General features: G+C 44.0%; 1 protein-coding gene across 5 annotated transcripts in view; it reads left to right on the forward strand.

The window, feature by feature from the left end:
• ARNTL (aryl hydrocarbon receptor nuclear translocator-like) overlaps positions 1-23490 on the forward strand; it is a 40210-nt gene extending 16720 nt beyond the window's left edge. For 3 of the 5 annotated variants that reach the window (XM_006865772.1, XM_006865769.1, XM_006865771.1), the window contains 11 exons: positions 84-176; positions 1329-1446; positions 5213-5362; positions 8480-8726; positions 10429-10535; positions 11761-11911; positions 12570-12658; positions 13919-14027; positions 16654-16747; positions 21949-22051; positions 22820-23490. In XM_006865772.1, the coding sequence (XP_006865834.1) occupies positions 84-176; positions 1329-1446; positions 5213-5362; positions 8480-8726; positions 10429-10535; positions 11761-11911; positions 12570-12658; positions 13919-14027; positions 16654-16747; positions 21949-22051; positions 22820-22980 (1422 nt within the window). In that variant the 3' untranslated portion in view covers positions 22981-23490. The remainder of the gene's footprint in view (positions 1-83; positions 177-1328; positions 1447-5212; positions 5363-8479; positions 8727-10428; positions 10536-11760; positions 11912-12569; positions 12659-13918; positions 14028-16653; positions 16748-21948; positions 22052-22819) is intronic. The other 2 variants (XM_006865773.1, XM_006865770.1) reach the window with 2 other exon arrangements.
• Positions 23491-23984: the final 494 nt, after the last annotated feature.

The raw sequence follows: 23984 nt of genomic DNA on the forward strand, positions 1-23984 counted from the left end.
AAACAAATCTTTGATTTGCTATCAGAGTGATAAATCATGTTTCCTAAGGTGTGATAAATTGATTATACGTTTCTCCTAATTAGGCAGCAGATGGATTTTTGTTTGTCGTAGGATGTGACCGAGGGAAGATTCTCTTTGTCTCCGAGTCTGTCTTCAAGATTCTCAACTACAGACAGGTATTGTTCATTCTCCTATGCTCCTGTTGGTGGGCAGGCCAAGAAATAATTATTGTAGATAAGTCCTATGTGAAATATTATATATCGTTTTCCTATTCTCAATCCTTCTTCCAGGAAACTCTTTTGCTAAGAAGTTAAACTTAGGAAAATATTTTAATATGTTTATCCTCCCTTGGAAGGGCTGGCTCTCATCTGATCAGCAGCTTCATAACTTTGTTATTGCTGCAAAATCAATATTTTACAACTAGAGGGCTGGAGGGAGGGGCAAGGGACCATCTGACAAGGGAGAGTGCTGGGTGTGTAATCAATATCCGGGAATAAGAAAGTTGGAACCCTACTGTAGATTGTGCCTGAAGTGATGTGTCACCTATTGGCTGGCTGGTCTTAAGCAAGTCACTTAGCTCTGCTAAACCTCAGCCCACTCTGAAAAAATAACTGTAATAATTTCTACCTTTTATGATTGTATTATTGTATCAAATAAGATAAACATTTACAAAAGCTTCTAGATAGAGCTTTTAACTATTATAACCTCAGAGTTCTCACTCACTTATCCACTCATTCATTCATTCCTACATTGACAATTGCCTGGAAGCTAGGTAGGCAGCAGAACTGATGAATAAAAATCACATTTGTATAAATTAGAATTAATGTAGCATTTAACTTTTCCAAATTGTTTTGCTCTTTTTATTCTCAGAGCAAAGTCAGGGAGGCCGTTTGTATTATCTTGGTTGACAGAAAAGGTGACTGAGGCACACTGGATGACATGACTGGCTTAAGAACAGAGAGGCTTGATGGTAGAGCTGGTGTGCCAGTGTCCACACTCTGCACTTCTCTTTCTGAGCTCTGAGGGTTTGGGGGAGAATCAGAAAAGAAGAGACATACGTACAGCCAAAATCTTCTTGCCTTAGAAGAACATGAACTATTTATGTAATTAAGCCCTTTTTATTGCTCAGTATGAAAATCAACTTCCTACTGCCTCATTCACTGTGCCTATATGTAGGCATAGTGGTTGGACATATGTACGTGTTCAAATAAGAAAGATTTGTAATTACCATACTTAAAAATGCAAAGAAAAGCAAAGGATGTTACTTGCTGGATAGTGTATATCCCACATGCTGTTTCCTTTTCATTTTTACTGTTGCATCCCCACAGAATGATCTGATTGGTCAGAGTTTGTTTGACTACCTGCATCCTAAAGATATCGCCAAAGTCAAGGAGCAGCTCTCGTCATCTGACACTGCACCCCGAGAGCGGCTCATAGATGCAAAAAGTGAGTACAGCTCCTCACAGGCGGCAACCACTGTGCACGGAGCAGAGGGAAGGGGGTGTGTGCAGACGGTCACGGCCCTTTGGGGTGTCACCTCCCTGCCCTCTGTCTGGGTCACACGTGCTATTTTTGGCTAGTGAATTACCGGTAACTCTTTTGCGTTCATTTATTGATACTTTTTTTTTTCAATTTCCAAAGTCACTGGAAGGAAGAACTGTTTAACTTTGACTGGTTCTGGTTTTCAGTCACTTCGGTTTCAGAATCTCAGTTGTATACTCCTGAGTTTAAAGGACTCAAGCCAATTTGAGTTTTCATAGGATGACTTTATCACCTCTGTGTGTTGCGCACATGAAGCCTCATAAGATGAAGAAAACAAGTATATAAGTGTCATGTTTCCCCCACCAGTGTGGTTCCTGATGGCTGCCCTCTTGTGCCAGTAGAACCACCATTTTTATTCTTGGCCCGGATCTGGCTGGTGCAGCCCCACCTGTGACTGCTGGGGAAGACTGTACTGCGTGATTAAGATCGTAGACTCTGGAGCTAGACCACCAGGGTTCAAGTTTTGGCTCTACCATTTACTTGCTGTGTGACCTTGAGCAAGTTACTTACCTCTTTATGCTTCAGTGTCCTTATCTGCAAATAGTACCTATTTCATTGGATTGTTGTTACTGTACACAAAGCACATGCAACTGTTGCCGGCACATGGCACATAGTAAGCACATTATCAGTGTGCTATTACTGCTTGCCACGTCGGCCCAGTGCTGATTGTGGCCTAACTAGATTCCCGCTTCCACAATCTCAATTCTAATCCTTGGAGAGAAAAATCACCAGAGCACTGGACTGCAAAGTAGGTTTGAATCATAAGATGGGTGGTTCTAACTCACCAGCCACTCCTCAGAAACCCTATACAGGGCTGCTAGGAGTCCAACTCAACGACACTTAACACCACCACCAATTTCCTCTAATACATCCTCTTTGCTAAGCCACCCCTCTTCTTCTTAAAAGTAAAATGCAGTCCCCAATACCTGTTACCCCTTAGTCTAGCCTTGGTTTAAAAATTTTTTTCCTTTAGATTGAGATTTGAGTACCTATTATCTTTTGTTTTTTATTGTGGCAAAAATATGCTCAATAACACATACACCAAGTCAACAGTTTCTACATATAGAATCCAGCGACGTTTGTTACCTTCCAGTGTGCAACCATTCTCACTATCATCTCCCAAATGATTCTACCACCATAAGGAGCTCTGGTAGCGTAGTGGTTACCATTTGGGCTGCTAACCTCAAGGTCAGCAGTTTGAAACTCCCACCAGTTCTGTGGGAGAAAGATGAGGCTTTCTATTCCCATAAAAATGTACAGCCTCGGAATCCCTTTACAGGGTCACTATGAGTTGGAACCAACTCCATGGCACACCACCACCAATCTTCATGAGTCCTGGTGTGGCGCTGTGGGTTAATGTGCTGGACTGCCAAGTTGGTTTGAAATGCAAGGTCAGTGGTTCAAGCTCACCAGCCGCTCCTCAAAAACCCTATACAGGGTCACTTTGAGCCGGAACTGACTCCACAGCAGACCACCACCACCATTAACATACACTCTGGCACAACTCCCCTTTCCTCCCATCTTTAGTGGCCGCTAATAATATTTGATTTCTGTTTATTTGTTCATTTCATATACCACATTTTCCACATATAACATACCCATGTAAACAGTGTGCACACACATTGCATATAATGCAGCTAGTGCATATTGGAAACTAACTCCAAAGGGGCTTATGTGGTTTGCAAACAAAACAAAACATAAAGGTACATATTGGACACATTATCTGGGTAAAACTATACCAAGATCAGTCAGTATGTGTCTTTCCCTAACTCTGCTCAAGGAATTGCTGGGTGTGATGCAAATGTGTGTGTATACAACCACTAGACAAAAGACTGGCCTTTCAAAAGCAGCCTAAGACACCTGCATCACAGCCCTGGTCATCTACTTCCGAAAGGGCACAACCCTGAAAACCCTCCAGAGCAGCTCCACTCTGCCTCAAGTCCACACATGGCATCCAGGTCATTTTGTAGTGACCTTAAGGAGAAAAGAGAAATGATGCTTGGTCCTCTCCTTCAAGATTTTTACCATATAGACAAGCAGAGCGACAAGCAGCCTGCACGCAGCCCTGAATGTTAAATGCAGCCATAGAAATAGTACCAAACAGAGAGAACAGGATGATTCATTATCATGTGGGAGCCTGGGGAAGCATCACCAAGTGTGTGACAACTGAGGTGGGTTGGAAAAGTTGAATTCATTTTTGCCAATGTTAGAGGGAGGAAATGAGCACAGGAAACAATTTGTGGATAGCTGCAGAGGTGTGAGCTATGTGGCTTGCCTGCTGCTGTTGAAGCAAAATGTACAAGGGGGTAGGGAGTGGACCATGAAGACCCCTTATCTAGGGGGACCCAGTGAAGGGCCCTGAGCTTGGTGGGACAGAGTCACATTGGCATTCTGGGGATGATCACTGAGGTGGCAGTGTGGGAGGTAGGTTGGAGGGCACGAGATCCACAAGGAATCCTCCACAGAGCTTCTCATGTCGGGCTCCCGGTGGAGCTGTTTCCCAGATAGGATTTGTAGTCTTCAGCTTCTGCAGTAGCAAGTAGCCAGCGTTTCTTCAGGAGGCCCTCAAAGCCACCTGGGGGGCCTTTTCAGCAGTCACACTCAACGTCCACAGAGTCCTAATACTGCCCGGAACCGTAATATGGTCAGTTGTAAGTACTATGGTCCAGAACATAATAAAAGAAGCATAATGCAAGTCACAAATATAAGCCTCATATGTCATCTTGTTTTACTGGTAGCCACGTACAGACAAGTACAAATTAATGTAAAATTAACTTTATAATAATATATTTTGCTTAACTCAATAAATCCAAAATATTATTTTAATAGGTAGTAATCATTTAAAAAAAAATAATGAGGTTTTTTACATTATTTTTTGTACTGAGTTTTTGAAATCCAGTATGTATGTTACATTATACATCTCAAGTTGGGCTATGTTGATAAAGTTCCCAAAATCCTAACAGACAAGGCAGCTTGAGCACTAAAGGCACTTCGGTTTCTTCCTTTTTGTTTCCAAATCTAAATCTTGTCCATCCTTCAAGTCTTAGCCCATGTTCTTCCTCCTTTGAAAAGCCTTTGCCCAAGAGCCCCAGCTTGAAAGAACCTTTTCTCCTCTGAAAAGCAGATTGTCTTTGCCACTTATTTGACACTAATCATACATGGATATAAACGGTAAACACGCTCAGCGGCAATTTGACCACCCAGAGGTACTTCAGAACGCAGGCCTGGTGACATACTTTCAAAGACTCAGTCTCTGAAAGCCTTATGGCCCACATGTCTACTCTATAAACATGGGGTCTCCATGAGTCAGAATCAACTTGATGGCAACTGGTTTGTCAACATATACCACCTGTGTTGTTATTAATCTTTACCTGGTCTATTTCCATTCCCTTTTCCCTTGTAAGTCCCTGTTGGACAGGGACCCTGTGCTCTATTTCTTTTCATCACCCCGTCCAATGCCTGCATCCCACATGGGCTGTGCACATTTCTGCACCGGCCACATGTCTATCCCTGTCACACCTCTTAAGGCCTAAACTGGGGAGCAGTGTTACTCTCACGCCATTGTTGTGAAACAGGGGAGGCAGGAGAGAAAAGGGTCTCTTCAGGGTCACACCCCTCCTGACAGACAACACTCCTCTCAGTTTATTACATTTTGTGTGTTGATTTGCAGCTGGACTTCCAGTTAAAACAGATATAACCCCTGGGCCATCTCGATTATGTTCTGGAGCACGGCGTTCTTTCTTCTGTAGGATGAAGTGTAACAGGCCTTCAGTAAAGGTTGAAGACAAGGACTTCCCCTCCACTTGCTCAAAGAAAAAAGGTAACGATGATGACATAACTACTTTAAAATCCGATTGCCAGGGACGCTGTCTCCCCAGCAGACTTCTCAGCAGGGTGTTGCTGCAGCTCTAGGGACCTGGCCCTCCAGGTCCCAGGACTTACAGCCAGGACCCCCACTCCCCAGCCCCCTACAGTTTAGGGCAGGGGAGCCCTGGTGTGACCTCAAGACATATTTGTCGGGAGGGTTCCTCTTTTTAAAAGCATTGCTGTAATGAGTTTGGGAAAGGAATACTTTCAGCCACAGTCTTCACACCTCTGCCAGTCCACTGAAACGATTCCTGCTAAGTTCTGTGTGTGCAGTGCACACTCTCCATTTATCTGCTCACTTGACCTCTTGGTCCACTTTGAAGCACCGTCTTCCCCAGGTGTCTAGGACACCACCTCCTCCCCATCCCTGCCGCTCCACTCTCTTCCTGGTGCCATTTCCTGCTTCTTCCTCTGCCCTGGGGTGCTTCACTGTCTACACTCCATCCCTCGGTAAATTCATGCACTCCCTTTATGGCCTTTAAATGCCATTTATATGCCAACAATATTCACATTTGTATTTTCAGCCCACACTTCTCTTTTGAACTCTAGATCCCTAAATCACCTGCGTATTAAATCCATCTGCGTGGGTATCACAGGGACCTCTTACACATGGCATGGGCAAAGGGAACCACTAGAGCCTCTCCTTCGAAGTAAGCAGTAGGTGATGCCAGAATCCTGGGAGAAGCCTTAGCTCCTGTCTCTCCCCCTTTCCCTCCACTTCCGGTCTGCTACTACGTCCTGCCATCTACAGTTGTCAGCCTGAAACTTGAGCATCCATGGCCACACTTACTGCATCACTGGGCAGCCCATCGAGGCTGATTCAGCAGGCTCCTCACGCTGCACTCTTCTTCCACATGGCAGCTGGATGGAGCGTCTCAAAATCAAACCTATGTATTAGTCCCATTTCATGTTTCCTATTACTCTTGAGCCCTGGTTGTTGTTTTTAAGTGCTGTTGAGTCGGTTCCAACCCATAGTGACCCTCTTTAGGGTTTCCGAGGAGCAGCTGGTGAGCTTGAATTGCCAACCTTGCGATTCAAACCGACTTTGTAGTCCAGTGCATTAACCCACAGCACCACACCAGGCAGTATAGTGGATTACGAGCAGGGCTGCTAACCGAAAGGTCAGCACTTTGAATCTACCAGCTGTTCTGCAGGAGAAAGATGAGGCTTTCTGTTCCTGCAAAGATTTACAGCCTCAGAAAACCTGTTAGGGTCACTATGAGTGGGAACCAACTGGGTGACACACAACAATCATCACTACTATTACTCTTGAAAAAAAGTTCAAAATCCTTAATACGACAACCTGATTCACAATCCCTGCTGCTGCTGAGCACATCTGAATTAGGCCCACCTTCTCTTGAGGGCTCCGCCTCCTTTCCAGCCCAGGCCTCTCCCCATGCTGTCACCTCAGATTTGGATTCCAGAGTTCCTGCCAGCGCCCTTCCCCTTCCCGGCTAGGCTCCCTCTGACTTGTCCTTTAGAGTGCTGCACCTGTGCCCCTCAGCCCTCAGGCTGCCTGTCTCCCAGCAGCATGTTGTTTGTAGCAGCTTTTACAGTTGCAGTCTTCTAGTTCTTTGTGCGACAATTTGCCTAACATGTTGTCTCCCCACTAGATTGTGAACTCCTCCAGGGCATTTCTGATATATCTTCCACCATCTTCCAGTAGCCAGCATAGACCTGGTGTTCAGTGAACACTCCGCAAGGGTCTGTGTAGGGGTGAAGTCCACAGGTCCTCCACACATAATGGGTCCCAAATGGGAACCTTTCTCCCTCTCCTGGATTCTGTCTTCCCTGAGGCAGTGAATGACACTGATGTCATTAAAATTTGAGTCACCTTTATTCATACTAAATCCCAACAGTCCTCTCTCAGAAATTTCTTCCACGTCATTCTGTTCTCATCTTCACTGCCAGCGTTCAGCCCTCAGTGTATGTCACCACACTGCTGCCGAGAGCTTCTGAGCCAGCCTGAAAACTTCTCCTTCCAGCTGACCTATGACTACTCTCAGAGCATCCAAACATGATTTAATTTTGCTGTTTCCTCACCTAAATACCTTTGGAAGCTCTCTATTTCCTATCTGAAAAAGATCAAACATTTGTTAGCAAATAATCGAAGGCCCTTATCATATGTCCCCAGCCTGCCTTTCCAGTTCTACCCCCAACACCTCCCTTTAAACTCCATCCACACAGAGCTGTTGGCTGTTCCTTGCACTGATACCCCTTCTTACACCTTTGCACATTCCCCTAATCGTTCTACTTTCTGATCCTACGTTAGTTTCTCTGGAAAGTATTCTACTCCCCATATAGATTTAGATACTCCCCTGGATTTATGAAGTGCCCTGGGTGTAATTAGCTCCACTAAGCCCTTATGACATTTGTTGTTAAGTGCCGTCAAGTCAGTTCCGACACATAGCAACCCTGTATAGGGTTTCCGAGGAGCAGTGGGTGGATTTGGACAGCTGACCTTGTCATTACCAGTCCAGTGCTGATCCTGAAGCACCGCATCCAGACTCCTTGTCATCCAGACTCCTTCTGTTTGCCCTTTTCATACGATGCTTACTTGGAGAGAGTAAGGCCTAGTTTTGTTTTTTGACTCTCTACCCACATACCAAAGGAGCTGTGGTATCATAGTGGTTATGTATCGGGCTGCTAACCTGAAGGTCATTAGTTCAAAACTACCAGTGGTTCCACCGGAGAAAGATAAGGCATACTGCTCCTGTAAAGATTTATAGCCTCGGAAACCCTATGCAGGGTCACTATGAGTCAAAACCGACCACACGGTACTTAACAACACCACCACCCACATACCAAGGAACCCTGGTAGCATAGTGGATTACCAGCTGGGCTGCTAACCTCAAGGTCAGTAGTTTGAATCTACCACTCGCTCCATGGGAGAAAGATGACGCTTTCTGCTGCCATAAAGATTCACTGTCATTATGAATCCAACTCCAAGGCACACACATACCGCCACTCTCACCATCCACATCCATCCACATCCCATCCCACCCTGTGCTGCCTGTGCTTCCAGAATCTAGAGCCAGCATTGGCACTAACCATTGTCTTTGCTTTCTAGCAGATCGAAAAAGCTTCTGCACAATCCACAGCACAGGTTATTTGAAGAGCTGGCCACCCACAAAGATGGGGCTGGATGAAGACAACGAGCCGGACAATGAAGGCTGCAACCTCAGCTGCCTTGTTGCAATCGGACGACTCCATTCTCACATGGTTCCGCAACCGGTGAACGGGGAAATCAGGGTGAAGTCTATGGAGTATGTTTCTCGACATGCAATAGATGGGAAGTTTGTTTTTGTAGACCAGAGGTAAGAATCGCCATGTCACCCCTGAGCAATAATAGTAGAGGATTTTCAGTAACGAGGAAAGCAGAGGAGAATAGGTCACCAGTTAACTTTTCTATGAATAAAGAAAGAGAAGAAAGCAATGGGGTCTCTGCTGCTAAAAAAAAAAAAAAAAGGGGGGGGGAAGAGACCCACTAGGATCCCATCCTAAGTAGACATTTTGTTCCTGTGTCATTTTGTGGAATAGACACAGTGCGGTGGTTTGCTATCCAAGAGCAGAAGAGAACTAGTAGACCTAGCATGCTATCCTAATCTTCAGGGTACTCGAGGACCATTACTCTGGAATGTAGGAACTGGAAAAGAGGATCTAGCTCTGAGGGGTCCGATACAGTAGCCTTCTGTGGCTATTTATATTGAATTTAATGAGTCTAAGGAGCTCTGGTAGCGTAGTGGTTACGAGTCAGGCTGTGAACCTTAAGGTCAGCAGTTCAAAACTACCAGCCGCTCCATGGGAGAAAGATGAGGCCTTCTGCTCCCATAAAGATTTACAGCCTCGGAGACCCTATATAGGGTCGCTAGGGGTCGGAACCGACTTGACGGCACTTAACAACAAGTACAAATAAAACTTCCATTTCTGAGGCTCACCAGACACATTTTAAGTCCTCAGTAGCCACATGTGGCTAGTGGTACACACATAGAGCATGTCTGTTATTGCAGACAGTTCTGTTGGACAGCGTTGATCGAGTTCAGCTTCCTTACTTTATGGCTGTGGAAACTGAGGCCCAGCCTGAACACTGGTCTCTTCCAGGATTCACAATAGATAGCTGTTGTCAGTAAGTGCCATCAACTCCAGTCTGACTTATAGTGACCCTGTAGGTTTGAACCCCTAACTTTGTGGTTAGCAGTCCAGTACTTATCCTACAAAGCCACCCCAAGACTTCCTAATTGGTGGCAGTTGTTAAGTGCCATGGAGTCAGTTCTGACTCATAGCAATCCTGTATAAGGTTTCCAAGGAGTGACTGGTGGGTGTGAACCACTAGCCTTGCGGTTAGCAGCCCAGTGCTTATCCTACAGCTCCATACCACTTGGGCTGAATGTTTCAAATTTCCACCGGCCCCTGCTGTCTCCCTTAATAATAATAATCACAGGCTTTGGTTATTAGAGACAGTCACTAACTGCTGGGAAAGGAAGCAGATACTTTCAGGACCCTTGTGACCCTGGCGTCTGGAGCTCCTAACTAGTGTTTGATGATCCTGACATAAAGTAGGAAGCCAAAAGAAGCTTTGCGTTGGGGTTTGCACTTCTCTTACACTGTCATCAAACTAAGATGGCATCTAACAAGGAGCCCAAGTGGCACAGTGGGTTATGAATTGGGTTGCTAACCACAAGGTCAGCAGTTTGAATCCACCAGATGAGGCTTTCTGCTCCCATAAAGATTACAGAGGAGCTGTGAGTTGAAACCAACTCAGCAGCACACCGCTACCACCACCAAATGGTTATCTTAATTTTAAAACCTTTTAAATGCAGGGCTTCTTTGCCTTGTCCCCCTCTATTTTTATAGCCTTAATAAACTTCAGGTACTTAGGGGTAAATCCACATAAACCCTCTGAAAATCTACCCTTTATCTCCAGTTTTAGCCTGTTCTCATCAGTGTAGCAGGATTCATCTACTTCAGAATAGCTATTAATTATCATAATGACTTTTCCTTTTTTAAATTCCCTTCTAGGGCAACAGCTATTTTGGCATATTTACCACAAGAACTTCTAGGCACATCATGTTATGAATATTTTCACCAAGACGACATAGGACATCTCGCAGAATGTCATAGGCAAGGTAAACTGGACTGTTCAAAAGCTCTTAAGTTCGAAGTGTCTCCCTGCTTCTAGATGATCCATAGAACCTTCTGGAGAAATCTGCCCCCAGCAGCTTGGGAGCCTGCCAGCCAGCGCAGGACTTTTCAGACCAGAATATCTGTGAAGAGAGACAGTGAGGCTCCTAGTCCCTACTTGCCCCCTTACAGAATCCTCACCCTTGCCTGACAGTCTTCTATCTGTAAATCACAGCAGTTTCTCAAAAGTATTCCTCAAAAGATTTCTTATGCCTCAAATGGAATCTTTCCCACAAACAGTTGTACTGCCTCAGGTGTCTTCTCTCTTAACTATGGCATGACTACATGTGCAGCCTCAGGAGAGAGAATCCATCACTGACCGCTTCCTTTACCTCACCCTCCACCAGATCCTGTTCATCATCCACCTCAGATCCCACTACCCCGAGCCTGGCCCCAGTCCTGTGCCCACCTGGGTACTTGTCACAGACTGCTAGCAAGTCTCCCTGCCCTCTTCCTGCCCCAGAGTCCATCTTCCACAGCCACACCCCATTTATCCTCCTACCATGTCACACTGTCATCTGAAAACTTGTATCTGTAGCATCAAGCCCAAACACCTTTGACAAGCATTCAAGACTCTCCACCTACTTATCGTCCCCTCCCCTCCCTGCCTCCAGAGGCCCCGGGCTCCAGCCACACTGACCGTCGTGTCGCTCCTGTTCCTGTCAGTCCTTGTCACTGCTAGACAATTCCCTCACTCTTTCCCTTGGCAAATTTGTGTTCACTTTTAAGGCTGCGATTGCCTCTCTCTGGCCTCCTCTCCTCTATCTGGTGCCTGGCTCTTAAAAGGTGTTCACTGCATGTGTTTCATGAAGGTTTGAGGTTTCAGTAGATGAGTGGCCTCCGTAGATCTGCTGTCTATGAATGCTGTACCGCCCCTCAGGCTCAGCCATGAAGAATAAACACGGGGCCTTGGTCAGAGCCTTTCATCTGCTGAAGTAACTTAACAGCTGATTGCAGTTAGCCTTCCAGGATGGAGTCAGTTACTCCCTGGAGCCTTAACTTCCTAGATTCTGTAAAATAGTGACAGATTCACAAATGAACTGAAAGGCTCTGAGTTAAAAACTCCCTGTTGCCTGCAATAGTGATCCTTGTCTTATCAGAGAACCTGGGTGCCTATAGTATTTGGTATTGTTTTGAGGAAACAACAATGTTCATGGTTTCTATTTTCAGTTTTACAGACGAGAGAAAAGATTACGACTAATTGTTATAAGTTTAAAATCAAGGATGGCTCTTTCATCACATTACGGAGTCGATGGTTCAGTTTCATGAACCCTTGGACCAAGGAAGTAGAATACATTGTCTCCACCAACACTGTTGTTTTGTAAGTGTCTTTTTGTAACAGAAGCTCCATTGTTATAAAGAGAGATGCTATGTGCTCCTTCCAAGGGGCAGGACTGCAGGTAACAGCAGTATCATGTTCTTTAATGCCACCTGGTTCATTTCATGTGGAGCCTAAGGAGTGCCAATCAATGACAAGCTTAAATGCTCACAGGCCCAACTGTAGAAGTGTTCCATGAAATGGCAGTCTACCTTTGGATTCTGCAGGCTCTGCACATCGGGCAGCCACTTCACTGCTCTGGAGGGAGGGGTTGGCCATCCACAAAGGCTCACACAGACACCAGCTTATCATGGCCTTGGCTGAGGATGGGGGTGGTTCTAATCTGGATGGTGGCCTGAGAAGAGGTGGCTGGAATACCACCTCAAAGCTGCTAGGAGAACTGAGAGAGGGAAGGCAGGTCTTCCTTAGAGCTGCAGGTGGGAGAGAGGCATTGTGGACTGCCCCCCACAGTGAAGAAAGCCCAGGCAGGCAGTGAGATCAAGGGCTGGGATGCTGTCTCTATCATGTCCCCTGTGCAGCAGCTAGACACTTGGTTTTCTGGCATGTCCAGGGTCCCAAGTGGACACTGGACACCTGACCAAGGTGAAAGATGTTCTAAGCAGGCCTGACTCACGTTTCCTTATTGCTGGGATGTTCACAGAGCCAACATTCTGGAAGGCGGAGACCCAACCTTCCCGCAGCTCACAGCATCTCCCCACAGCATGGATAGTACACTGCCTTCTGGAGAAGGTAACTATGCACATTACCCCTGCCACGAGTATTCTGGGGCCCTTTGACACCATGTTCCATGAAGCAAGGCTCCAGGGAGTGCTAGGCCAACACTGTCATCTCCGTCTCTGCTGAGCCTGGAATACTGGAAACTCATCTCTGATTCCTGAGGCTGCTTAGGCCCTGGAAGTCCTTGAAATAGCAAGCTTCACTTTCCTCCTGTGCTGTCCAGTGGTTGTGGTGGGAGGTGCTCTCTGGGGACTGTCCCTGGCTTCTGGTTGGGACATGGGTGTCTTTTGGCACTGGGGGTATGCCATGCCCAGCGCCCTGCCCTCCACATTACTTGTTACTCTTTGGGTGGCATCACCTCTCCTGTGATGACACTCACATTTCCAGCCTATCCTCTAACCTGAGTTCTAGATCTGTCTCTACAACTTCCTCCTGGACAGAGGCACCTGAAATTCAGCCTCTCCCATACAGATTCTCTGTGCACTTCATCTGTCCCTTCGATTTCGTAACTATCTTTATCACTAATACTGCTACTTAACCCTCCTCAGCTGTTGCCTGGACTGTTTCAGATAATACCCTAACTCTAGCCTCATTTTCTACAGGTCATGTAGTGGACTAATGACCCAGCTCTAACTAAGAGCCTTATGTGTAAAGTGATACTGGCCAGACTCTTTAGTGCGGCATCCAGGACCCTCATGACCTGATTGCTGCCTTACCCGCCCCCCCACCCCTCATCCTGAGGAACTTTTTGGAGGGGTTAGTATCGGAGTTGTATCCCGGCTCGGTGTTTTTGCACATGCTGGTCACTGCACCTGGAATGCTTTCCCTTGTCTTCTAAGCTAATGTAAATTCTTCCCGTAAGATAGAGATTAATCTTCCAGGGAGCTATACCTGTGCTTACTTACCAGACTGATCACACTCTGCTCTAGCCCCGTGAGACTTGTGAGCTCCTTGAGGGCAGCAGGGATGCTGACCTGCTCTTCTGTAACCCTGCAGTGTCATGCAGTGTGTGAGACATTGGCACTCGGTAAAGGTTTGTTGAGTGCATGCTTCATGTCAACACTTCCGTGTCTGGTCCTGGAAGGACGCTGGTCTCTTTTGCTGCCAGAATGTCTTCCACCAACTTCCTGACAAACTGCAGCTCTGATGTTCCTTCAAGGAACAACTGTGAGGTTGAACTTCAAGTGGATCCTGGGATGAACTGGTTTTAATTTTACACATTTGTATTTCTTTATCACTTTACCCTTTCCCATTCTGATTCCTTTTTTGTAGGTGGCCCAAAGAGGACCCACCCCGCTGTTCCAGGGATCCCAGGAGGAACAAGGGCTGGGGCAGGAAAGATAGGTCGAATGATTGCTGAGGAAATCATGGAAATCCACAGGTAATTAGCACCTTCTACCTTGCTCCCTTAAATCAGAAGTTCTTAACCTGGGGAAGTTTTGCTCCACAGAAGGTATTTTTCCATAGAGACATTTTCAGTTGTCACACAAAGCGGGAAACTGCTGCTAAACTTTGAATGGGTAGGGACGAGGGATGCTGAGAGGTACCCTACAATGTACTGACTGGACAGCCCCCACAACAAAGAATTTATCTGTCCGAAAATGTCACTAGTGCCAATGTTGAGAAACCAAGCAGGCTAAACTCCAAACTAGCCAGGATGAAAGGGAGCACTTTCAGAGGTTCTGCTTTCTTAGTAATCTCTCTCGAGTGAGAAGGGACGGGCACTTACAGTACAGTACTGCAGGAGCAGGAGGGTCAGCTGGGCCTGAACAAAACATGGTTTCTTCCTGACAAAAAGCTGCTACCTTGTTAGTAATAACAGGAATGAAGCAGATCAGCTGCTGCTAGAGGAAGCTGACTTGCTAGAGGAGAGTGGATGCAGAGCATACCTCTCTGGTTGTCTGTGCCTGAGAGATTCACTTAATGTCCTGGTTTCTGTTGACTTAAACCATATAAAGAAGACAGTATCTCCCAAGAATTGGGTTAGGATTGTGAGGTGCCTCATGAAAGTGCATAAAACAAGCATGATCTATAGTGCATGTTCAAAAATGGGTAGAAGTCTGTATAAGCATTCACTGGAAGGGAACCAGTTATTCTAGGACCAGTTGAGTTTGGGAAACGCAAAATTTAATGGAACATAATCAGAGAAAAGCAGGGGAGAAAAAGAACACTCTTCCCTGCTGCCACTAGCTTGACTGTTTCAGGAGATTGGGAGGCTGGCCTGCTTTCCACTTGACCAGGCAGAGGCTATTTGCCCACTAGTAGCTAAGCTGTGGACACCCCCACAGGACTGATGGCTGTCACTGCCTGACTGCTTCAGGAAGGAAGAAGTGGCAGGGAGTGTGCAGCGATGATCAGGTTCTGACCAGTCACTGCCTGCTCTGGGTCTTGCTTGAGACCACCCAACAACAATATACAAAAGTTCTTGGTCTCAAGAATTTTATCAGCTTTGAGGAGAGAAGTCTATTTCCTTCATGATATTCAGAAAAGAATACTTGGGCTGAAGCAAACAAGGGTTTGAATTGTATTAAAGGGTGGGCAGGACCTGTGGTAAGGGCAAGTGTTCCCTCTTAAAAAGCCAGGCATACACCTGAGTGGGCACCTTCAGGGTCAAGGAGCAAGTCACCTACTTGACAGCCGGTTTGTAGGAAGGAGGAACAGAGCTACGATGGCAGACTGCTAAGAAATGTAAGCAACAATGCTGAGCAGTTGAGATGGAAAGAACACTGTAGGGCCATACTCACTGCAGGCCATACTGAGTGGGCATTGAAAGTACTGTTGTTGAACATGTGAACATTGGGTTGTAATAGGCAGAGATAAAGGTGGGGTCGTCCTACAGTGATGATGCTGTGCAAGAGAAACCAGTGATTTTAGCACTGACTGGATAGTGAAGATGAAATCAAGAATGATGAAAAGGTCATTCCAGGATAAGGAACCTGAGAAAATAGTAATTTCATAGAAATTAGGAGGAAGGGTAGGCTATGTTCAGTTTTTCAATAAGTAGTTAGTAGCCATCTGTGTGTGTGCTGAGTGCATGAGTACATATAGGTGTAGTGTGACTGTGAGGAGTTTGTAATACAGGAGCGAAAGGGTGTCCACTCACATCTACAGAACTAGGCAGTACAAGCCAGGAAGCAAGATTGCTGGGCAATGGAGGACGGGTTCCTGGGAGTCCAAAAGCTGCAGTCATCGATAAAGGGGCCAAGAGCTTGCACAGCTGCTGCCATTTTCCATAAACTTGGGCCCTGGTGCTAAGTCATGGACTTCTTCCTGAGGTACTTCCACCCTGGCAAGAGTTTATATGGATTTCCTATTCTGAGAGACAAACTAGCTGAGGAAGGAAGGCCTGGACTCAGTTTCTATCACCTGCTGCCCTAGAGGCTGGATGGACTTTACAATGGTATGTTCTAGGTACAACTGAGTCAGCCTGGGCCTGGAACCTTGCATTTCCTAAGTGTAATACACTAGCTAAACAGCGTTTGTAGTGAAAGGGATAAATCATTTGCCATGGATTTCAACTGATGGTATCAGATTGAGATGAAACATCCAAGTCCTTCCAACCCTGAGATCGAGGTTCTATGAGGAAATAGATCTCTGGCCACATATTTGAAATTCACCAAACTGAAATCCAAACCCTATCCAAGGGCTTTGTCCATGAGAGGCTTGATTTCAGATCTACATTTTAGATCTGGGGCCTGTGGGTCAAATCCAGCTGGCCACCTGTTTTGGTAAATAAAGTTTTATTGAAACACATATACCTCCCCCACACACACACACACAATTTACAATTTATGTATTATCTGGCTGCTTTCAGAACACAATGGCAAAGTTAAGTAATTGTGAAAGACTGTATGACCCACAAAAGCTAAGTTACTATATGGCCCCTTTACAGAAAAAATTTGTCAGCTGCTGTTCGCAATCTTCCCATTCCTACCCTCCTCCCTCAACATAGTACATTCCACTGACCAAGACAAGACAGCTTTACTCACACTTCTGTTCTCTGACAGGATAAGAGGGTCATCACCTTCCAGCTGTGGCTCCAGCCCACTGAACATCACGAGTACACCTCCCCCTGATGCCTCTTCCCCAGGAGGCAAGAAGGTAAGGCTGGTGACTCTTAGTACATGAACCCTAGTAAAGGTAGAAGACTCCTCTGCTGCTGAAACCAGCTGGGCCTCGTTCTCCTCCTTCAAAGAAGTACAGCTGTACAAGTCTGGGTACAAATCACAATGGCGGAGCAAGGGAGACATGCTGGCATCCTGAGGGGTGAATCCTCAGAGAAGACAGAAGAGTGAGGTCTTAAAGGATGGGGAGCCATCAGTCCATTTTCTTGAGGGAACGATTTGAGAGCTCCCATGGGGGACAGAAAAGTGAGTACTTCACACAGAAGAGCATTTCTTTCTGTCAGCAGTTTTCAAGGGAGACGCTATTCTTAATGGCAAGAGTGAGCACTGGAAATAGCTAGACCACTAGCAGTGCTTTTGCAGCTGCAGAAACCCCAGGATCTGCTGTCTGGATGTCCGTGATATGAGGGCATTGGCCACCGTAGTTCAGTTTCCAGCTCATAGCTGTTTTCCTGTTGCACCCTCCTAGGTCTTTCCTATTTAATTTACCATCTCCTTATAGTGCTTTCCCCCCTTCTCAACTCCTAAACCTGTGACTTCCTGGTATTACAAAGAATCCTATTACAGATAGTTTGTTACTTATAACGGGGTTCCAATCCAGGAAAGTAGTTATAAATTTGTTCTGATGTCATTACCTCCTATTGCCACTGATGGAGTCCTGGTGTGCGCACTGTGGGTTAATGTGCCAGACTGCAAAGCCATTTGAACTGCAAGGTCAGTGGTTCAAGCTCACCAGTCACTCCTCAGAAACCCTATACAGGATCGCTATGGCTCGGAATCAACTCGATGGCATTTAACATTGCCACTGATGACCACCTTCAGTGGTTATGTGCCATGAGGTAGGTTCCGAATCATAGTGACCCTGTACAGGGTTTCCAAGACTATAAATCTTTACGGGAGCAGAAAGCCTCATCTTTCTGACACAGAACAGCTGGTAGTTTCGAACTGCTGACCTTGCAATTCACAGCTCGACGTAACCACTTGCCACTAGACGCTTTATAAACCCCTTTGAGCATCTGAGAATGATCACATCAGTAAATGATGCAACACTGTAGGTAGTATATACTACTAATGAAAAGATGTACATAACAAAATGGTTCGAAGTGAGTCTTAAGTTGGGAACTACCTGTACTGTTTTGAAAGGTTACCACTCTAGTATGTTGTTGGTATTAAGCAACATCAAGTCGTTTCCGACTCATAGTGACTCTGTATAGGGTTTCCAAGGAGCAGCTGATGAGTCTGAACTGCCAACCTTGCAGTCCAGTGCTTTAGCCCACAGCACCACAAATATTCTGCAAGAACCTTTTGTCTATATTCTCTTATCTGATCATCACAATTTAATAGGTGACAAAATCTCAGGTTCTCAAATAATTAGCCCAGGATTTATTAATAAGTTGTGTGTGTTTCAAACTACAACCCAGTCTTTTCTGATTCTTTTCACATTAACATCTGATTCTTTTCACATTAACATCTACCAGTGACTCAAAACTGTGTTCTGTATCACAAAGCCCCAAGTATGTCTGAGGACTTACGAAATGTTTTTTCCTTTTCTTTGGGCTTAAAAAACGAGCCTGGGAAAAGAAATTCTGGATATATTCTCTCGTGTGTTTCCTGCAGAAGGACATATAAAGTGGAGTTAAATAGGATAGCAAAATGGTGCACCAGATTCACAAGAAGAAGGTGGCTCCATACTCCTAACCCTTCTCATTCAATTCCATACTTTGGAATGCCCAAGTTTGGAATTGACTGTCAGCTGTTTCAGTCAGGATCAAGCTAAAAGGTGAGGTCATGTGAGCCTAGGCAAGAGACACTGGACATCAGAGACACTAAGGCAGCATTTTCAAAGTGTGGGCCTCAGGACCCTTCCAGGGGTTTGCGAAGTATATACTGCATGATAAAGCTGTAACATTACTTTTTTTCCTCACTGATAATGCAAAAGTAATGTCGAGTAAAACTTCTGGTGCTTTAGCAATGGCACCAAACCACACTAGTCACCATTGTATTCTTCATTGCCAAATCTACATTAAAAAAAATGAAAATAATTTCAAAACCAGTATCACTTCAGAATGTCCTTACTGAAGTAGTAAAAAACATTACTTTTATAAACCTTTGTGTATGTATCTTTTCCACACTCTGGCTAAATGTATGCATGAGGCACTTGGGGCTACAGACAGAACTTTAGTGTTTGTTTCAATGCGAAGAAGCACTTGTGCCGCTGTTTAATTTGTGAGTGTAGCTAGCTGTTTTTTCTATGGGTATCCAGAACTGAGCATTTAGCATACATTTTCTTGAAAATTAATGAAATGAATTATCACCTCAAGGAGAATAAGTGCTAGCACTTGGATTGATACAGTGGTTGCAACAATGGCCTTCCAACACAGTAACAATTGTGAGGATGGCACAGGACCAACATAAGGTCAAAAACTGAGCTTTGAACCAACAATTAGATATTTTTTTTAAAGAGAAATTGTAACTGCCACTTTTTGAACTCAACAGCTTCCCTAAACTTTAAATAATACTTTGTTGTTTAATGAAATGTGTCAATATTTGGAAGACTGCCAACTCAGTGAACCCAAATTTTCAAAAGGATTCATGCCAAAGTGCCAAGATACACCAATGGATTTTAATGTAACAGAGGACAAACATTCACTGATGCAGTTTTAGATTCCACAGTGCAACTGGCCTTTACGAAACTATCACTGTCTGAAAAGGCTGTTAAGATACAACTCTTTCCCAAAAGCATAGCTGAGGGAGGCCAAATTTCTTCATCTATTTCAACCAGAACAGACTGAACTCAGAAACACATATGAAAACCCAGCTGTCTTCTATGAACCCAGACACTGTTGTGGCTATGTGCCATGAAGTCGGTTCCGAATCATAGCGACCCTGCATAGGGTTTCCGAGGCTGTAAATCTTTACAGGAGCAGAAAGCCTCATCTTTCTCCCATGGAACAGCTGGTAGTTTTGAACTGCTGACCATGAGATTAGCTGCCCGATTTGCAACCACTTGCAAAAATATATATATATATATATATTAATTACAAATTTGTTTTCGAAAAAAGAATACTTTTCATTATACTCATGTTAACAAGTAATATGTTTTACTATATTTTAAAACTATTCATTTTCATTTCAAATATAGTAGATAAATGTAACATATAAACAAGAGCTCTTTGGAGTCCTCAGTAATTTTTTATCTTGGAAAGGAGGCTAAGTAAACAGCAGAGATAGTTATAATGCCACCTACTGGCAAGTCCTGAATTCACTACCTCTCCTGAAAGGAGTTCTGGTGTGGCGCTGTGGGTTAATGCTCCAGACTGCAAAGCCGTTTGAACTGCAAGGTCGGTGGTTCAAGCTTACCAGTTGCTACTTGGAATCCCTATACAGGGTCGCTATGGGTCAAAACCAATTCGACAGCACTTCACAACAACAACAACCTGAAAGCCAGCAATTCAAACCTATCAGCCACTCCTAGGAAACCCTATACAGGGGTCACTGTATGGTGGAAGCAACTTGACGGCACTTAACAATCTGAAATCCCGTGGCCACAAAAACTCCTCTCACCTGACATTAGACTGCTAACCACAGGGTCGACAGTTGGTGCCCACCAATCACTCTGCAGGAGAAAGATGAGGCTTTCTGCTCCTGTAAAGGTTTAAAATTAAGAAAGGTATGCGACAGGGTTGTATTCTTTCACCATACTTATTCAACCTGTATGCTGAGCAAATAATCTGAGAAATTGGGTTATATGAAGGAAAACGTGGCATCAGGATTGGAGGAAGACTCATTAATAACCTACGTTATGCAGATGATACAACCTTGCTTGCTGAAAGTGAAGAGGACTTAAAACATTTATTGATGAAGATCAAAGAGCACAGCCTTTGGTATGGAGTGCATCTCAATGTCAAGAAAACAAAAATCCTCACCACTGGACCAATAAACAGCATTCTTAATGGAGAAAAGATTGAAGTTGCCAAGGACTTCATTCTTCTTGGATCAACTATCACCACTCACGGAAGCAGCAATGTTTCATTCTGTAGTACATAGGAGGATCACTATGAGTTGGTACTGACTTGATGGCAGCTAACAACAACAACAAAGATAGGGTAGGAAACACTACACAGGGTAGCTATGAGTTGGAACTGACTCAATGGCACACAACAAGAAGCATATCCAACGAAGTCCTGGTGATGCTGTGGGTCAGGCATTGATCTGCTAAATGCAAGTTCAGCAGTTCAAACCCACCAGCTGCTCTATGGGCAAAAGATGAGACTGTCCGTTCCGATCTAAAGCTTTGGAACCCTATACGGATGAGTCCAAATTGACTTGATGGCAATGGGTTTGGCGGTGGTAAATGCTGTTAAATCGGTTCCAAGTCATTGCAACACTGTAACAGGGTTTCCAAGGAGTGGCTCATGGTTGAACTTCCAATCTTTTGGTTAGCAGCTCAGTGCTGATCCTACAGAGCCAGGTTAGCCATGTCCAAATACATCTCAAAGAATGTTCTATAATGAGACTCAGGCTGAGGTAAAAAGGCAGGGAGTGGGGGTAGGGGGAGTCAGGATGGAGAAGGCAGAGAAAGGAATATTTTGAGACAAAATTAGAATTCTGCTTTTTATAAGAGGTAATAATAGTCCAATGGCTTATATAAGAAAAGCTACAGGTTATTACAATGTACCTGGTGATGAGATATTGACTTCACAGTGTTTTCTAAGTTTGTGACGCCTTAGAGCTGTGTCTCATCATGCTTACCAACAACCCCACTTATGGCTTCTTCGGTAACAGCTGTTGCTGCTGTAAGATGCTTCACAAACCCTTGCAGGGTAATTGCTCACCTGGGCTCATTGAGGGTTGCATCTTGGCCTCAAACATATGGGCAGCATGATCTAAGGTAACTGAATGCTCTTGGGATTTTTTTCAGTCTTTAAATCACATGTATGGGTTGAACTGAATGAACAGAACAGTTTGAGGGTGAGGTTTTTTTTTTTAATCTGACCATTCCTAACAGTTCCTTGTTTGAAGTTGTGCAATATGAATTGTCTAATTTGAAGCCATTAACAGTTTTCCTCTTCACTTTCTCTTTCCCACATGCTTCATTTTCTTGGTGATATTGCACAGGATACTGAAAATACATTTATATGAATGGAAAACATCAAACCTTTCCTCCTTTGTTTGTAGATTTTAAATGGAGGGACTCCAGACATTCCTTCCAGTGGCCTACTTCCAGGGCAGGCTCAGGAGAACCCAGGTTATCCATACTCTGATAGTTCTTCTATTCTCGGTAAGTGACACCATTATTCATTTCATTGCAATGAGCTTGGAAAACATCTGGCAGGCATAAAGTCAGCTTTAAGAACTAAATTAAACAAAGAAGCTAGTTCTAACTATGTTTGATAAGAACAAAGTAAAGCTTTACCATTGGTTTAAATCTCTACTTCAACGTTAACTCTTACCAGTTGAGTTCTGGTGGGGTCCAAGTTTAACTCAAGGGGCAGTTACAGCAGTATAGAGAAGCTTTCTTCCAAAATGCAGGACCTACTTACTCTCTTCACAAGAGGGCTGCTAAAGGCTCAGAGGTAAAACTTAGAAGGATCAAGAAGCATTACAGAGGGTCTTACAAGTCATTAAATTATGAAAAAGTTTGTGTCTTCTCATCCATCCATGTTTTCCTCTATTTGGCTTTCTGTATTTTTTTGTTCTTTCCTTATCTCTTTCTTCCTGTTTGTCTTTGTTTCTATAACCTGCTCCCTGTAATTGGTTCTAAAAAATAAAAATATTTAATGCTGACTCAAATTATTTTAACATTTACTGAATTTTAAGAATTTTACTGAACTTTAAGCATTTTGTTCTTATTTTTTTTGAAAGTTGGTTCTATTCTGTGAAAAAATGCCAAAGCTGGAAAAAGGTAAAAAAAAGGACAATACAGTGCTAGGCAGCGGTCTGTTGCCCCACTGTTAAATGTAACTTTATTAAAAGTGTGCTTAGAAATTGCTTAGTAAATATGCTTTGGTGTTTCTGATCACTGATCAGTCTTTATCTCCTCCCACAGGTGAAAACCCACACATAGGTTTAGATATGATAGATAACGACCAAGGTTCAAGTAGTCCCAGCAACGATGAAGCAGCAATGGCTGTCATCATGAGCCTTTTGGAAGCTGATGCTGGACTAGGTGGCCCTGTTGACTTTAGTGACTTGCCGTGGCCGCTGTAAACACTACATGTTGCTTTGGCAACAGCTACAGTATCAAAGTGCATTACAAGTGGAGTTTTACAGTCTGTGAAGATTATTGGATAAGGAGAGAACAGCTTTTATGTACTGTCTTCATAAAAGCCATCTCAGAGCCATTGATACAAGTCAATCTTACTATATGTAACTTCAGACAAAGTGGAACTAAGCCTGCTTCAGTGTTTCCTCATCATTGATTATTGGGCTAGCTGTGGATAGCTTGCATTAATTGTATATTTTGGATTATGTTTGTGTTGAATTTTTTAATCATTGTGCACAGAAGCATCATTGGTAGCTTTTATATGCAAATGGTCATTTCAGATGTATGGTGTTTTTACACTACAAAGAAGTTCCCCCATGTGGATATTTCTTATACTAATTGTATCATAAAGCCGTTTATTCTTCCTTGTAAGAATCCTTTACTATAAATATGGGTTAAAGTATAATGTATTAGACAGTTAAATATTTTTAATAAATGTTTCCCTTGTTCTATAACTACTGTTCACATTGTAAATAATTAGAAAACAATCCTACATGCTACAGGGCTGGACCAGCCACCTTCTATAGTACAGGTTTAAGGTTAATACTCACCAGTAACGTGTGCAGTGCCTTTCAAGCCTCATAACAATCTGGGACCGGCATAAACTCCTTATGCTACTGCCTTAGCTATACGAGAGGGCTTCAAAACTTCGTGGAGAAATGTAATTAAAAGGTAATGAAATTTCCCCATAAACTTTTTGAAGCTCCCTTGTATTGTTAAAACAGTTAATTTCAAAATTGTTGCAATTTTATGTCAGAAAAAAAATATTAGTACTTAAACACAAATTTTAAATCCTCTGAAATTATAATTTGAAGTTTAGAGATACAACAAACTAGCCTCTCTACTACTACCAGCAGTTGTATGGCTTCAAATAGTTAAGTGAGCCCAGCACCCATGTTCTGATTCCCTCTTGAACATAACACAAAAAATAGCACTTGTATAAATAATT

This window comes from Chrysochloris asiatica, unplaced genomic scaffold, assembly GCF_000296735.1.
Source record: "Chrysochloris asiatica unplaced genomic scaffold, ChrAsi1.0 scaffold00083, whole genome shotgun sequence".
Lineage (NCBI taxonomy): Eukaryota > Metazoa > Chordata > Mammalia > Afrosoricida > Chrysochloridae > Chrysochloris > Chrysochloris asiatica.